At 53.6% G+C, this 16,534-nt stretch overlaps 2 protein-coding genes across 7 annotated transcripts in view; one reads left to right on the forward strand and one right to left on the reverse strand.

Annotated features, from left to right (window-relative positions):
• CLSTN1 (calsyntenin 1) overlaps positions 1–6,798 on the forward strand; it is a 91,142-nt gene extending 84,344 nt beyond the window's left edge. For all 4 annotated transcript variants that reach the window (XM_027843859.1, XM_027843861.1, XM_027843860.1 and 1 more), the window contains 6 exons: positions 168–394; positions 2,313–2,483; positions 2,803–2,951; positions 3,746–3,881; positions 4,051–4,235; positions 4,793–6,798. In XM_027843859.1, coding sequence (XP_027699660.1) covers positions 168–394; positions 2,313–2,483; positions 2,803–2,951; positions 3,746–3,881; positions 4,051–4,235; positions 4,793–4,993 — 1,069 coding nt within the window. In that variant the 3' untranslated portion in view covers positions 4,994–6,798. The remainder of the gene's footprint in view (positions 1–167; positions 395–2,312; positions 2,484–2,802; positions 2,952–3,745; positions 3,882–4,050; positions 4,236–4,792) is intronic.
• Positions 6,799–6,878: 80 nt separating this feature from the next.
• PIK3CD (phosphatidylinositol-4,5-bisphosphate 3-kinase catalytic subunit delta) overlaps positions 6,879–16,534 on the reverse strand; it is a 72,345-nt gene continuing 62,689 nt past the window's right edge. For all 3 annotated transcript variants that reach the window (XM_027843858.1, XM_027843856.1, XM_027843857.1), the window contains 17 exons: positions 16,424–16,513; positions 15,188–15,409; positions 13,987–14,083; positions 13,699–13,829; positions 13,474–13,524; positions 13,175–13,342; positions 12,972–13,093; positions 12,517–12,660; positions 12,163–12,262; positions 11,821–11,999; positions 11,460–11,578; positions 11,193–11,271; positions 10,652–10,819; positions 10,268–10,391; positions 10,001–10,146; positions 9,452–9,584; positions 6,879–8,916 (listed from right to left, as the gene is read on the reverse strand). In XM_027843858.1, coding sequence (XP_027699659.1) covers positions 8,779–8,916; positions 9,452–9,584; positions 10,001–10,146; positions 10,268–10,391; positions 10,652–10,819; positions 11,193–11,271; positions 11,460–11,578; positions 11,821–11,999; positions 12,163–12,262; positions 12,517–12,660; positions 12,972–13,093; positions 13,175–13,342; positions 13,474–13,524; positions 13,699–13,829; positions 13,987–14,083; positions 15,188–15,409; positions 16,424–16,513 — 2,211 coding nt within the window. In that variant the 3' untranslated portion in view covers positions 6,879–8,778. The remainder of the gene's footprint in view (positions 8,917–9,451; positions 9,585–10,000; positions 10,147–10,267; positions 10,392–10,651; positions 10,820–11,192; positions 11,272–11,459; positions 11,579–11,820; positions 12,000–12,162; positions 12,263–12,516; positions 12,661–12,971; positions 13,094–13,174; positions 13,343–13,473; positions 13,525–13,698; positions 13,830–13,986; positions 14,084–15,187; positions 15,410–16,423; positions 16,514–16,534) is intronic.

Genomic DNA, 16,534 nt, shown 5'->3' on the forward strand with positions numbered 1-16,534 from the left:
CATCTCCATCCCTAAAATATCATCATTTGAGGTCAGTAGTAAAAGATTGTGGAGCTATGATGTATTTGGCCCCTAAAAGAAGATAGGTCATATTACCCTTGGAATAGCCATCTCAGACATTTCACAAGTTTGACTTTGGACTGACCCTGCCCTTTGTCTTGCTGCAGATGCTTCAATGAAGAGGCCTGTGTGTCGATCCCTCTTGTGGATGGCTATGTGATGGTCTTACAGCCAGAGGAGCCCAAAATCAGCTTGAGTGGTATTAACCATTTTGCTCGGGCGGCTTCAGACTTTGAAAGTGCTGAGGGAGTCTCCTTGTTTCCGGAGCTCCGAATCATCAGTACCATCACCCGAGAAGTCGAGCAGGACACAGATGGAGATGAGGATCCCACAGGTAACAGATTTGCCACCTCTAACCTTCTCCAGCAGGAAACAGGCATGAGAAACTCTTAATTGTTTTCACAACTCATCTTACTGAATTGTGAACTTAGTTGCTTTCAGTCACATCTGCTTCTGGCCCGTCTCCCAGGGATTCCAGAGATTATAATATTTCCATTACTTTCAATTAGTCAACGAATACTAAGCATCTGCAATATGCCAGGCTCTGTACCTAAGCATTGGGGATACAAAAAGAGACAAAAGACAGTCTCTGCCCTCAAGGAGCTTACAGTCTAAATAAGGGAGACAACAAGCAAACAGATATGTACAAACAAGCTACATACAGTATAAATAGGAAATACTTAACAGAGTGAAGGCATCTGCTTGGGGTTTGCAGAAGGCTTCCTGTAGAAGATAGGATTTTGCTCTATCTGATAAAATATAGTGGGGACTTGAATGGAGGCAGGGAAGGCAGTAGGCTGAGATGGGGAGAGAGCGCGTTCCAGGCATGGGGGACAGCCAGAGAGAATGCCCAGGACTGAGAGATATGGAGGGTCTTGTTTTGTGGAACAGCCAGGAGACCAGTGTCACTGGATTGAAGGGGAGTAAGGCGTAAGAAGACTGGAGGGGCCTAGGTTATGATGGGCTTTGAATGCCAAATAGGACATTGTGTATTTGCTTCTGGAGGTAATAGGGAGTCATAGGAGTTTATTGAGTAGGGGAGTGACATGATTGGACCTGTGGTTTTAGAAAAATCACTTTGTTGCCCAAATGGAGGATGGACTAGAGTGGGGAGAGATTTGAGGCAGGTAGACCTACCAGCAGCTATTGCAGTAGTCCAGGGGTGAAGCGATGAGGACCTACACCAGAGTGGGGGCTGTGGTAAGGGAGACAAGGTAGTACCTTTGAGGGATGGCGCAGAGGTGAAATCGATAGGTCTTGGAAAGAGCAAGTGAAGAGTCTGGGATGACTCCTGGGTTGTGAGCCTGAGGGCCTGGGAGGGTGGTGGTTGAATTTGAGGATGTCTGTTTAAGATAAATTTAGGATCTCAAACTGGACATCCAGTTTAAGATGCAAGATTGGAGGTCAGCGCAGAAGTTAGGGCAGGACAGGTCAGTTTGAGGTAATTAAATCCATGGGAGCTGAGGAGGTCACCAAGCGAAGTAGAATAAAGGGAGAAGAGAAGAGGGCCCAGGACAGAGCCCTGAGAGACCCCTGCAGTTAGAGGGGATAACCCAGAAGAGGATTCAGCAGCCAGACAAGTAGGAAGAGAACCAGGAAAGAGCGGTTTTCCAAAAACCTCAAGAGAAGAGGGGGTTCAGCAGTGTCAAAGGCTGCAGAGAGGTCAAGGAGAACGAGGACTGAGAGGAGGCCATTGGAGACACATGGTCTAGCAATCTTCGCCTGATGAGCTCTGGTGAAATGTCTGGTTTTAGGGCATTTTCTGGGAAGGTGAGCTTCTCTGAGGTCAGTCACCAAAGAAAACAAAAATGAAATTGATTTTTGTCAGCGAGGCTGGAGGAAGATGACGTTGGTAGAAGGGTATTCTCTAAAATCATGAATTTTAAATGTTTCACTTCAGTTTGTTTTTCCCTGTATTGTGGCTTTATCCAGTCACTTCTTTATCTTTGAAAGTAGTGAGGAAAGGCCTTTAAGGTCCCCCATAACCTGACATGAGAGCCAAAGGGGAGTTTGGAACACCGTGAGTCTGGGCTGGAGGGGCAGGGAAGTTGGCCTGGTGTGCCTTGGTTTCTCTTTCCTTCCAAACAAAGAGAGGTTCCTCGGAGTGAAGTGGCCTCTTGATTTTGAATGTTTCTCCTCAAAGCCTCCTTTAATCAAGGAGCATTTCAAGGTTCTCCTCCACGCTCCCCAGTCTTGCTGTGGTTGGCTCTTAGTGGTTTCTGGGACCCGTTGGTGCATGTTCTCTTCTTTAGTTCAAGAATCCTTGGTGTCTGAGGAGATCATGCACAATCTGGACACGTGTGAGATCATGGTGCTGGGCGAGGAGCTGAATCCGGATCAAGAGAGTTTGGAGGTGGACATGGCCCGCCTACAGCAGAAGGGCATTGAGATGAGCAGCTCCAGCCTTGGCGTCATCATTACAGGTAAAAGCAAAGCCAAGGCAGCTGGTGAGCTGGTCAGGGAAGGCCACAGTGGCTTTTGCCCCGCTCGGTTTCTCTGACCTGACCCCATTCTGGTGCTGGGAGCTTGGGAAAGTCAGGAGAAGTCTATACAGAAACATTCCTCTCTGGAATTTCTAATAGAAAGAATGTGCACAGGTATGTGCTGAAGGCAGGACCACCTTAACCAGGCTCTGTGCTTATGACTGCTGTCCTCCCTCTGGAAGCCCTCCTATAGGGCTCCCTTGTGTTATGTAAGCTTCCCAGCAGACCTAGCTGTGACAGGGGACTTTTCTACCCTCAGGTGTGGACACTATGGCCAGCTATGAGGAGGTGCTACATCTGGTACGTTACCGCAACTGGCATGCCTCCACGTCTGTGCTGGACAGGAAGTTCAAGCTGGTGTGTTCGGAACTGAATGGGCGCTACGTCAGCAACGAATTTAAAGTAGAGGTTTGTGTCGGTGATGGCTGAATCTGAAAAAGGCCCAGACCTCTGGGGCTAGTAGTGTCAGCAGAGAGACCCGTGGGCCTTCTCTGTCCTGATGCTGATCACTGCACTTAGCTCAGAAGTCCTCGGGGTGCTGTAAAAGTAATGTCTAAATCTTTACTTACCATCCAGAGGGGAGTCTCACGGCTTGCTTTATAGGTTGTGGAAGGACACACCTGTTGGGTCAAGTCAAGCATTTCCTCCTTTCCATGGGTGGTCTCAGCTCGTAGATCGGGAGAGGGGGGAAGGCGGGCGTAAAAAGCAGCTGACAGAGAGCCTGGGGCTTGGGACTGGATCGGGGGGTTTCTGGTGATCTGGCATGTGAGAGGATGAGTGTATGAATATTGTCATGAGAAGAAGTACACAGAGGAAAATCCATGTGTGGATCAGTCATCTGATTGGTCTGAGGCCCAGGGCTGACTAACCCTCTTGCCCTTTGGGGAACACTGTAGCAGACGACAATACCTGAACAGGGACTGAGCGGGCAGCATGAACAAGAGACTGCTGGTCCTCTTTTGGGATCTGAACAGACCTAGCCACTTTTCTTACCAGGTGGTCTAGGCCCCTTAGGAGTGGGTGACCAGCTGGCTTTGTACAGGTGGCTATTCTGTAAGCCAAAATGTTACTGAATTGAGAGAAAACAAAGTTGGGGCAGTGTTCCTGGGGAGGAAAAAACGAGGCTCTGTGGACCCCTGGGCTCCCTTTCCTGCTGCCTGAGAAGCCCAGGCTATAGCACAACCTGTCTTTCTCTCTTGTAGGTGAGCGTCATACACACGGCCAACCCCGTGGAACATGCTAACCACATTGCAGCCCAGCCTCAGTTTGTCCATCCTGTGCATCACTCGTTTGTCGATCTGTCTGGCCACAATCTAGCTAATCCCCACCCATTTTCAGGTAAGGGTGTTTAGGCATGTGGATAGGGCATTTCTGCTGTTCTTTCACTCCCTTCATGAGGTCTTTGGGGCCAGATTAAGTAGCTACTTTTGCCCTAGAAAGAAGATATTTCTCTATCCCAAGTTGTTTTAAATTTAAACTCATCCCGTTTCTCTTTTTGGTCTCATAGTTGTTCCCAGTACAGCAACTGTTGTGATTGTGGTGTGTGTTAGCTTCCTGGTTTTCATGATCATCCTGGGAGTGTTCCGGATCCGGGCCGCACACCAGCGGACTGTGCGGGATCAGGACACAGGGAAGGAAAATGAGATGGATTGGGATGATTCTGCTTTGACCATTACAGTGAACCCCATGGAGGTAGGCTCGGAGACGCCGGGCAGCCTCAAGGTAGAGGGGCCATCCTACCTTGGTGCTGATGGCGGGGGTTATGAGCTGCAAGCACACACTGCTGCTTATGCTTCTCCATCAACGTCGGCTGTGAAAATGATTTATGAAACACATACATGTTTCTAAAATCCCCACGGGAAGTGTCGCCTCCTTGACTGGCCCCATAATATCAGTTGATTTCACGGGGAGGGGTAGGGATCGTCCTACACAGATGTGACTCAGGTTGTCTAGCAGAATGCCCTGTTTGTTTGCAAAAAGGCCTGTCCGCTTCTTGGATGGATGTGAGTTTTTTCCCTTCCCATCTGTCTTCTGCTTTGCATGTAGATTGGGCCCATTTTGTAATTTGGGGAAGAAAATGGAGCTTTTCATCCTTGCTGGCTAGTCAGCTAAGAATTAGGTGATGTCGCTGGAGGCCTGGGTCTGCAGGGAAGGTGCATGTTTTGGCTTTGGCAGGGGAACTCACTTCCGTTTTGTCCTTGGAAGCGGGCAGAGATGGAGGGCTGATTTACTGAGTTTCTCTTTGTCAGACCTATGAGGACCAGCACAGCAGTGAAGAGGAAGAGGAGGAGGAGGAAGAGGAGGAGAGTGAGGATGGTGAGGAAGAAGACGATATCACTAGTGCCGAGTCTGAAAGCAGCGAGGGAGAAGAAGGGGAACCGGAGGAAGATCAGCAGAATGTGAACAGACAGCAGCAGTTAGAATGGGACGACTCTACCCTCAGTTACTGAGGCCCGGCGCTCCTCCATCCTTTCTGTGTCCGCTTTGAAAGACTCCGCTGTCCTCCCCTCCCCTGGTGTACAAAATCATTTTGGCCAGTTGGCCCAGTGGCTCCCCTGCTGCCCCCGCCGCCCCCGTGCTTGCTCTTGAGCGTGTAGGCCCCTCCTTCCCACTGACTGGATGGAGTTGGCGGGTTTTTTCAACACTACATGAGGCCCTACCTGGCCCTTTCTCCTTCGTCATCCCAGCTCAGCTTTCCTGATGTGCACCCAGGTGTCCAGGCTCCGCTCTCCTCCTGTTCCTTCAGACAAGCTGCAATGCTCTGACTCGTTGACAAAGGGTAAAACATTGCTCATTCCCACCCAGTGAACATTTTTCCTTTTTTTAAAAAAAGTTTTATTTTTTTCCAAATTAGTGCATGTGTAAAGTGGCAAGAAGGAGAGTTAATGTGTAGATGATTAACTTTTTGATATTTTGTAAATAAATTGAAATTCTGTTGATGTCCTTTTTTGTGATAGTGTAAACAAACAGAGACTGGTGTTGAAGGCCAGGGACAGGGGGCTGGGGAAGAAGGAAGATTAGATCTGGTGCCCTCTTGTCTTTTCCATGGGGAACAAAGGAAAGTCTGTGGCTAACTAACTGTTTAGACTTTCCCCAAATCCCTGGAGGTCAGCTGCCCTGCCTTAGGACAGTTCCAGGCTTGGTCCCCAAGGCATTTCCAAGGTTATGTTGTCAGAGAGCACTGCCCTGGAGGCCGTAGACCAACCCTGCGGGTGCTATGCCCAGGACTTGTTGGAGGGACCCACCCCTTCCTGACTGGAGGCTGCTCTGCTTCTCGGGCGGGACACTCGAACCGCCTGATTGATAGAGGGGAGGGCAAGGTTTGGAGACCTCTCGGTGGCCAGAAACAGCACAGCCTCTGTATTTTCTTTGGGAGTTAAATATTTTTTCCTAATTTGGGTGATGGGATGGGTGGGACATAGCTAGGATCATCTCCTTATTTTACACAGCCCTGCTAATGACCTGTAGTTCCTTGTACAGTAACCTGGACTCTTACACTAGGCCTTTTTGTTTCTATTTCATAAATGTCTTTTTCCCCTGCTGGTGAAATCATAGAACAAATTATACAAACCAGTTGTGCATCAAATTGAACACATGGCTCATCGAGGGCAGGTGGCCAGCTGAGGTCACCATCGATCAGAGCACAAACCCTTGAACAAAGAGCTGACAAGGCCTGTCTTGTTCCCTTTAACTCTGCCCGCTCCCCAAGGCTGGTGGGACAAGCTTGGCTCTGGGGACTCCAGGCCCATCTTCCACTCCCTCCCACGTGTTCCCTCTAAGGGTCTGCTCTCCAGGGCCTGGAGGAAAGAGAAGCTGAACTCTTGTGTTTGTTCATGGGGCTTTGGTGCCGACCTGTTAGCAAAGAGCCTGAAACCCATACAAACAAACACCTTTTTTTTTTTTTTTTTAAAGAAATTTAAATGTAAAATTTTAGATTTCTAAAATGGGGAGAGGGTGGGGGGAATGATTTTGACTACTTTTCTGTGATAACATACCTGCTAGTTGGAAGTAAACTGGGGAACTTATGTCTAACAGTTGTCCTGTGTTACTGTTGATGTGTAGATTTTTTCCTTCCATATACTGTCACTGTAGCTGCTGTATTTAGACTCCAAGTGATAAAGAGTAAACATCCATACTGACAGGTGACCTTCTGGATACTGTCTGTAACCGTGGTCCGGTCTCTTTTTTCAGATGTGTATATTGGTGATAGGTCAGTTCGGAAAGACTCTAAGCTACAATAAATTTCTGATCCTAAGCCTGGTGTGAGATTCTTTCTGAAGGAAACCAGTGCCACCCACTGAGAAGCTCCCCACATGTCTTGAGCAGAGACTCTAATGACGTAAAAAGGCTTTATTTTTTTTTAAAAATCTGCTTCTACCTCTCATTCCAAGGTTTCACAGACCACTTGTCTTAACCCACAGTCACACACAACACATCCTTCTACGTACAGAAATATGAAATGATTTAAAAAAATAGAAAATATTTCTTCAAACTAGGCACACACAGTCTGTACACTGAAACCAAGAATTGCTATGTATGTGCAAAGTTGTGCTGCCTCAAGCCGGGAAGCACACAAACCCGTTTAAATAAATAAAGTTCTAATCTTGGCTTTTCCTATTTTAAAACAGGTGAGCTGGATGGGTTTTGTTCTGTTTTTTTGTTTTTTTTTTTTTTAATTTCATTATTTACTTTGAAACAAAAGTGCAGTCAATTTGGACTCCAAACAGGATGGGGCAGTGTGGGTGGGAGCTGATTTCTGATTGATGCAGACCCGCCCAGCAGTGGCAAACCTAACTGTGCACACATGAGGCCCTTTCACATGGGCTTGATGAATGCACGACCTGAACAGAGAAAGGGGGCAGCACCTTGTTCTTTATTTAACAATGCACCTGGTCTAGGGAGAGGAGAGCCGTTCCTGCCTCTGACTCCCTTAACACCTCAGCCTCCCTCACTGTGGACCTTCATTACAAGGCAGGAAGAGGCCAGGGAGGCTTTGTGGATGCAACTCCCAGGCCTCAAATAGGAGTGACGTGTAAACCATCCTCTCAGGGGCCCTGGCCACCCTCAATCACCCACTCACCACATAACAATCTGGAAGCTTGTTGCTGAAGGCATATCAGAAAATGAAGTTTTCAGAAGTCCCAGACCTGGAGCTGGTCTAGTGAAGGACATGGTGACAGTAGCCTATAAGCTTTTCACACGGTTTCAAGGTTAAAAAAAAAAACAGACAAAAACACACAAAAAAAAAACCAGATGCTGCTCTCAGGAGCAGGCAGCCAGCAACTACATTAAAACACACTTGTCCCATTCTTACCTCTCAGCTAACAGTGCAAGCTAAGACAAGCCCGATTGGTGGTGATTTGTTTTTTGAACATGGTAGAATGATAAGCATTTAAAGACCACACATCCCAACTGAAAGTGGACGTGCCAGTGAATACAATTCATAGCTTTCTCTTACACCTGGGCTTGCCCAGGGAGCTAGATTGGCTGTTCCCTCTTAGGTACAGACAGAATCACTTTGCTCTGATGAACGACTAGACGGAACCTTCCTTCTCACATCTAAAAAGAGCTGAATTAGAAGATACACAGTGAACATCCCTGAATCCCGAATAAAATGCAGTGGGCCTCAGCAGGGCCCCGGCTTCCTCGGGGAGCCTGCCCACGTACTAGCAGCTAGTGGAGAATGCGCAGGTGCAGCAGGGATTTGCCAGGGCAGTCTCCTCCGGGCCCAGATGGGGCCTCAGCAGAGAGGAGATGCGAGGTGGTGAGTGGGGTGAGGCATCCTGGCTGCTTGGCAGATGCAGTGATGCTCGCTGTACAGCGAGGGCCAGCGAAGATGGTCTCAGAGGAAATGTGTTCTCATCTCAAGGTGAGGCAGTACTCACTCTGAGACCCACCAGTGGGGGCCTTTTTGGCTCAGAGCATGATGGGGTCCTCCACAATGGGGCCCAAATGCCATCCCCTTTTTTCTTTCGTCCAAAGCTCCAACTATTGCAAACTGCATGTCTCCTTTTCCTTGCCCCACATAAGAATGCATTTCGATTTGCTGCTTTTTCCTTCGTTCCTTAAAGTTTCAAGTCATCAATAAATTAAATGCAGGAATTTCTTTCCATGTAAACCAAAGGCAATTGTGGAGTAGGTCCTTGCCCCTCCACCACGAGACGCGGCACAGGCTGTTCGATGGTCCCTTGGCAGCAGTGGGCACCCGGTGGAGAGGCCGGGGCTGGGGCCACTGCTACTGCCGGTTGTCTTTGGAGACGTTGTGGGCCAGCCAGTTCACTTTGGTTTTCCAGCTTTCTCGAAGGGCTTCATTAAACTTCACTCGGAAGTGCTTCAAGGCCTCTTCATCTGTTTTCCCCAAGGCCAATGAGTCCTGAGGAAAGGGAGAGCTATTGTAACAGTGGAGCCAAACCCAGGCCCCTTTGTGCCAAAGGGGAAGAGGAAGAGTTGGTGCTTTGAGATTGCCCTGTGGCTTGTCTGCTGTGGGCATCAGGACATGCTTTGAGAACGAAGGACTTCCCTGCATGCCGGTCTCCAGAATGGAATGGGGAGCTGCCTCGGTCTGCAGGCCATCAACATTCCAATACAGCGATCACTGCACTGTTTCCCAAATGATGGGACAAACAGCTGGAAGCCCCCTTCCCCCCAGCAGTCAGAACTGCTCCCACTGGCCTCTTTCAGCTCTGGCCGGTAAGAAAAGCGATCGTCTGAATGAGGTGAGGGCAGCGTTTCAGATCTGGTATGAAGGTGGGCAGTCTACCACAGACCTATGGCAAATCACGGGCAGTTGTCCGTGGTTTCCTGTTTCATGCCCCTAAGGAAGACCCTGGAAAACTAGTGACAGAATCGATTGACGGGCCCTAGAGCACAGCCAGTGGCTGCCCTCCCAACCAACCCCAGGGGCTCACCTTGAGATACTGGATGTCTTTGGAGCAGCTGAGTTCAGGCAGTCCCGCTGCCCGCATCAGTGCAAAGAGGTGAAGGAAAAGGAGGCCGTGGCGACGCAGGATGGTGTAGGCCCTTTCACAGTAACTGCGGAACCTGAGTGGGGAGAGGTGGCGGTTGTACCTGCTCCCCTTGGAGGCACAGCCCACCCTCAGCCTGTGACCAGCAGCAGCAGCGGCAGCTGTCTGAGGCACTCGGAGACAGCCTGCTTCTGTAGCCAGGCCCCTGAAACTCGATCCCACATGGTGTCAGTGGGGGTGGCGGGGTTGCACAGACCCCCGAGGGCTCCGGCCCACCTTCACCATTCCAGGAGAGGGATTTAGGCTTGCATCTGTGGCCTAAGGAGACGAGCCCTCAGGACAGAGAAAGAATCTAAGTCAACCCAGGGAGTGGGAGTGGGAGCGGGTAGAGAAAGGGCCTAAATGCAATCTCCAGGCCTCTTCCCTTGCATCCCCTCCCTTGGCTCAGGGCCCAGGGGGAGGCAGCACCTGCAGAGCTCCGGTCTCCCTCACCTCTCAAACTTCTCATTGTTGTTGGTTTTTCCCTGTTGGATCACGTGGACAAAATCATAGGTGAGGATGAACGGGACTCGTTCACGGTTGATTCCGAATTTGGTCTTGAAATTGCCCAAGAAATGGCCAAAATCGATATGGAAGAGCTTTGGGAAGGAAAAGGCAAAGAGGATGGTGACCTCGAGCGGAACCCTGGGAATTCCCTCTCCCTGCTGCAAGGAGCGCGGTACACAGGGACAGATGCTCTGGCGCTGTCATGGCCCCTACCTGCCCGCTCTCCCGGATCATGATGTTGTCGCTGTGTCGATCTCCAATGCCCAACACATAGGTTGCCACACAGTAGCCCGCACAAGAGAGCGTGAACTCCTCAATGGCTCGTTCCAAGGCCTCCCTGGAGAGCAGAGGCCACCGCACCAGTCATCACTGCTTGGGCTGGCCAGCTCCAGACCCAGAGCACTACCTTCTGTCCCTTCAGGAGCCATGCTCCCCACCTGGTGGCCTAGGGCATATTCTCTGGGCCCTCTTTTCTGGCCTCCCCCCAAATTCTGTCTGCTCGTGGGGCTGCACCCAGAAGTAACCAAGGCCTATCTGGAAAAGAGGGAGCCTGGCCATGGGAGGAGGGGTTCCCAGGACTGAGCCGGCCTTGCCTACCCAGGGTTCTTGGACTTGAGCCAGTTCAGCAGGGCGTCTTTATTGAAGGCTGCCGTGGCGGCCATGTTGCTTTTGTTGAGCTGGATGTTGGCGATGGTGTCCGAGTGCGACACTACCTCGATGAGCCCCGTCCGGTCCCCGGTGGAGAGGCAGCCATAGGGGGTCATCCTGTATCGAGCAGGGCACACATACCTCTGAGGCTGTGGTCTCAACCCCAGGGGGTTTTCCCTCTTCCTTCCCTTCCCCCTAACCAGGATGCCAAGGAAGAAGCAAGTTTGTCCCAGAGCCCCCAAGGAGAGGGGAGCAGCCCTCATCCCAGGATGTGGGTTCTACTGCTCCCATAGAAAGGTGGCGCAGGGAAACTGATAGACAGCACTGGCACCAGAGATTCAGGGGTATGCGAACAGAGGGAATCCTAGATGCCAAGGCAGTCACAACGAGTTCACAAACCATGGTGGGTGAGGTTAGCCTTTCCTCCCTCCCCATGGGCCTTCCTCTTCTGGCCCCCGCCCAGGGCCAGAGGACAAGGGCAGGGTCTCACCTCAGGTCCAGCCCCTCCTGCTTCCACAGGACGTCCATCAGCTGTATCATCTGAAGAGTCAGCATGTCCTGGCGGAGATCTGCCCCGGGAGCCCCAGGGAAAGAAACACACAGTCTAGTTCTTTGAGGGTTCTCAAAACGTGTCCTCAGCCAAGCCAGGCACAGGCACCCGGGAGCACCAAACCAACTGAGTGGCCAGGAGTGGCCAACCAGCCCACTCGAGCTCAGGGTAGGCCCTTCGACAGCAGCGCCCCCACCCCCCACTCACCATCGCCGTTCTTAAAGATGATGCCCACGTGGCTGTCCGCACCTCCACCCGCCTCCTCATTGCTGTACACGATCCACAAAGGCTTCATCTTGGAGTCCATGAAGGTGCACTGCTCCACACTGTAAGGACGGGGGAATGTGTCTGCAAGGAGACCCCTCAGCCAGGCCAGCAGCCCAGGTAAGAGGGCAGGAGAAGGGGCGAGCCCAAATGAGGCCCGCAGAGTGGAGGCGGAGAAGTGACAGGAAGGATTCACAGGCTAGAAGAGGAGAGGATGCGGGGCATGGGCATGGGCGTGGTAGTGGGAAAGGAGAAGCAGGAGGGGCCGGGAGGGAGAGGGCAACCTGAGGACCGTCTGCCTTACCAGACTTCAGACAGTAAGGTACTGGGGTTCAGGGGAGATTGCACGTTGGAGAGGGCCTCTAAGTAGGTCTCCTGCCTCATACACACATGCATCAATTCCTTGGTCTGTGGCTTGGTGGTCTTCTGGGAGCTCACTTTGACAAAGTCATTCAGTGCCTTCATTTTGTTCAGTGCCTCCCCCTGGCCAGGAGAAAGGGTGGGTGGCGGTTAACATCGGCTGGCTGGGGAAAGCCCACGGGCGCCTGGGCAGGCAGATACAGTGGCCGTCCCTGGGAGAAAAGGCTGGAGGAGAGGCCCTTCCTCATTTCCCAGGCTCCCTGGGGCAGCCCCGCGGGCACCTCACCTGCTTCATCAGCACCTTCATGTGGTGGTTGCTGCCCCGGCAATAGGCCTCCATGATGAGGCCAAAGCGCAGAGCCACAGAGGGGACGTGCATCTCGGAGCTAGAGGAAAGACAAAGGACCTGAGCTTTCCCCCGGCAGGCTGGCCCCAGGGACACGCCCAACCCCGGTCAGCCCCTGCGGGCAGAAGCCGCTCTAGGGCCCAAGCAGCCGGCCCAAGGAGGGCCCACGGAGGGCCCACTTCTCCATGCCTTCCCCTCCCCTCGAGAGAGCCGCGCTCAGAGCACAGTCAGTGCCTCGGCCCCCCGCCGGGCGGTGATCCCAACGACTCGCTGCGGGGCTGCGGGAACACTCACCGCAGGTGCCAAAAGAGGAAGTGGCCAATCTTGCGGTTGGCTAGGGCCCGATCCAGCAGGAACTTGGTCAACTCACAGTCTAGGTAGGATTCGTACTTGAGTACCTGCACCAGCTGCAGCAGGTACTGAAAGAGCTCGTCATCCCTGAAGGGAAGGAAAGGGGCCGAGGCTGTGGCCGGGAGGGGCAGGGGCCGAGCAGCTCAGAGGACCCACGGAGGGGCCCCCACATGGCCTCCCCAAAGGGTCCCTCATCCCTATCCCGGAAGTGTGGTGTGGCCGCGTGGAAAACGTGCGGCCCGGCAATCAGGAGGGACCAGTTTTACCCTGCTTCCCTCCCTTTCCGGCGAGTGACCCTGCGCAAGGCCCTCTTAGAACCTCAGTATCCTCATCGCCACCGCAAGTGGGGACGAGGTTGCCCTGACAGCCCTCTCCTCTCACAGGCCCGCAGGACTCACGTCAGTTTCCTCAAGGACTGGATGGCGAAGGAGCCCACGTGGCGGTCAGGGAAGCTAAAGTCCAGCAGCTCCAGGGCGCTCAACACCGGGAGCTCGGGCCAGGAGCCCAGCAGGAAGAGCATCTGGGGAGAGGCGGAGGGAAGGGCGTGTCAGAGGGGGCAGTGCCCCTCCGCATGCGCCCCCCAGCCTCGGGCCACGCCCACCTGGGCCACGTCCTCGTGCTTGTTCCACTTGGTGACCAGCAGGAGCCTGGCCAGGGCCTCGGGGAACTGCTCCTGGATCTCGTGGCGCATCTTCCACACCAGGTCCTTCTCGTGCTCATACAGCTCCGCCGCTACCTTGCGCTCCAGGATCTCCCGCAGCTGCTGCAGCTGGAGGAGGCGGAGGAGCGGAGGGCAGGCTCACCCACGAGGCCCCGGAGCCGGGCAGGCCCTTCCCCAGCCCTCTCCCTGAGCCCTGGCCCCCAGGGCAGCAGAGGCGGCGATGGCCTTGACTCACTTACCTCGTCCTCGGTGAAGCGTCCGTGCTCCCCGTTTTTCCCCAGCTCCAAGATCTACAAAAAAGGCCAGCCCCGTGAGGTTCAGTGCTGTTGCCCAAGTAGGAGGACAGTCTTTGAGAAGGCCCTGGGACCAGAGGCTAGGGCCGGCCCAAAGGGGACAAAGCTGGTGAGCCAGGCTGGGGAGCCTCAGGCCAGGAGGGCAGCACTGGGCAGGGCCTCGCCACTGACCTTCTCCATCGTGGGGTAGTACACAGGGTGCGGAGCGACTTCAGGGATGCAGATGACCAGGGCGGCGGCACTCTCAGTGTTGGGGTTACTCCGCACAGTGCCCATGGGGTTCAGCAGCTCCCCTTTCTCATCTGGGAATGGAACCAGTATGGCAGGAGGCGTAAAGCAGAACCTCCCAGGGGAAAGGAGACTTGGTTTCCCCAGACCACTTGAGGGGATGCCCTTCCCTCCCACCCCTGCAGCGCCTGGGGCCCCTCCCCTCAGGAAGTCCTGACAGCGTGAATGTACCTGGGACAGAGGACCACATGTACAGGCAGCACTCGCCAGTCTTCAGCTGGTCCTTGTAGTCAAACAGCATGAGGTTGGCCCAAGCAATGGGGCAGTCCTGGGAAGGGAAGGGGGCAGAGGAGAGGGTGAGGGACAGTAGGGTTCCGCCCCCCACCACCCCGGTAATGAGGCTCCCTAGGCCATCAGAGGACAAAATCCCTTCAGCCTAGCTAGGAGCCTCCTGTCTGGCCTGATCCCACGGAGTCTGAGAATCTGCTCTGACACCCAGGGAGGAAAAGGACTCGCCCAAGGTAATGCAGGTATGTGGTACCAAAGCCAGGCCTTGCCAGTCTACACTGTGACATCCCCACATCTGCCCCAGACTCAGACTTGCCCTGCACCTTTCCCTGGGCCTCTAAGGTCCTGGCTGAGCTCTCTGCTGATGGTCTGGGCAGAAGCATCCCAAATTCCCTCCTCCTTTCCTTAGCCCCTGGCTGTCTCTGAATGTACTCTGAAGGTGAAAGGGAAAGAGAGGCCCAGGCCATGACAGAGTGCACGGGAGTTCTGGGGCAGGCAGACGGGCCCAGGCGGAGTGCGAGGGGGCTCTGGGGCAGGTAGACAGGTAAATGAAGCCCTTTGCCCTGCTCAAGCCCAGAAGATAAGATGGTGTTGGGTTTTCTGAGACATGAACCCTCCTTCTGTTCCCCAAGGTCCCAATGCCACAAGGGAGAAGCATGTTCCCTTCTTGGTCCCCCTCCCACCCCCCCACCCCCCCAAAGTACCATCATCAAATCCTAACAGTGAGGCTGGCACTGGTCAGGTAAGCCAGGCTTGGGAATAAAGCCCCAGAAGAGTGAGTCATGGCCCCTGGGCCCTGTTGTGACTCACTCCGGATCCCCCAGCCCAGCCCCTTCCCTGGAATGCTCCTGGAGGCCTGTTGTCCCAAGCACACCCCCGGATCTGTAGTCCTTACACCTATGTGGCTGTAGGAAGGAAGGAGAAGGAGGAGGACCCAGGGGATCAGCATCACTGGCTTCTCTCTTCTGTCCACTTTAGCTAGCGTGAACTCTGACCCTGCAGGAACTCACCCAATGCCCATCTGAGGAATCCTCTACCTGAGTAACTTTATTTTCCTTTATTGTGACCAGTCCCTATGCCCGGGGCAGCCGTGTCTGACGCCCCCACAGGGACGCCTCCCCAGGGGCCGGCCCACTCTACGTACGGCCTTCTTGGACTTCTTCTTGGTGGAACGAGCCTTCTTGGCCTTCTCGATGACAGCATAGAGGGCAAAGCAGAGCCGGGCCATGCGGGGCAGGTCACAGATGTTGATATCAAACTCAAGGCGCTGTTTCCACACAGGCTCCGAGCACACGGTCACCTCGGAGCTGGACACCGTCTTACACAGCATTTCATTCCCGTGGAAGAGACCAGCCAGGACCACGAGCTAGTGTGGGGAAAAAAGAGCAGCAGCGTTGTGACTGGGACATGCCAGGCCAAAGGGACCTGACTTCCTCCAGGACCTGGGAAGAAGGCTGGTCAGATGACAACCCCCTTCTGCTGGCCTCAGCCTACTCTCTGAAATGGGCTCACAATTACGCAAAGGAAGGTTTCAGGATCAGAGGACTGTAGGTCTGGAGTGAGAAGCCCACCAGGCCTTTGAATCCAATCTCCTCATTTTACAGATGAGGAAACTGAGGCAAGTGTTGAAGGTGAGAAGTCTCTCCCAGAATGAGACAGAGGGAGGGTCCTCCTGACTCCAAGCCCAGGCCCCAGCCTCTCTGTCCCCTTGGATGACTAGGTGATGAGCCAGACAGAAAGGGAAGGGACAGGAGGTGGGGCTATAGAGAGACCCTCGGAGGACAGGCTGAGGCATGCCCCCATGGTCACATGACCCCTCTGCGCCTCAGCCCCAGTCCAGTCCAACAAGCATCGGGCAAGAGGGCGCCACAAGCCAAACTGACCCTGGGCCTGGCCCTCAGGGGGCTTATTTTCAGCTGGGGGTGGAATCTATAAAAAGGGCAGGGGTTACACTGGAGGGCGCCTGGGGAATCCCGTGATCCTGACTCAATGACCTGACGCAGAAGTACCGGTTCCGGCCCGAGGCTGTGCCGAGCTGTCCTAGAGAGACATGGCTGGCCCACAGTGGTCAGCTCCCAGGGCCTGAACCTGCCAACTCAGCTGAGCCTCTGTCTGAACCCCTGAGCACTTTAACAAGTCAGATTCCCAGAAGCCAGTGTCCCCAGAATTTCTAAGAACCTGACAGTCAGATGGGTTAGTCAGCCCCACCACCCCTTTCCTGTTTTGAACCATCTCACAAACCACCCTTCCGAGAGCTGCTGGGTAATGTGGTCAGGTGGCTTCATGTGATGCCCGCCCTCCCCCCCCCACCCCGAGTGCACGGACGGCCTTGTCTGTACACAGCGGCGTGGGCCTCCCCAGCCCCCACGTGGCCTCGTACCTTCATCCTCTCGTCTGCATTCACCTTGCTGCCCTGAACCAGCTCGATGCAGAAGGGCTGCTCCAGGGACCAGAGGGACACAGAGGACGGCTGCAGAGAAAGCACAGGCCC

This window comes from Vombatus ursinus, unplaced genomic scaffold (genome assembly GCF_900497805.2).
Source record: "Vombatus ursinus unplaced genomic scaffold, bare-nosed wombat genome assembly UNPS02014932.1, whole genome shotgun sequence".
Lineage (NCBI taxonomy): Eukaryota > Metazoa > Chordata > Mammalia > Diprotodontia > Vombatidae > Vombatus > Vombatus ursinus.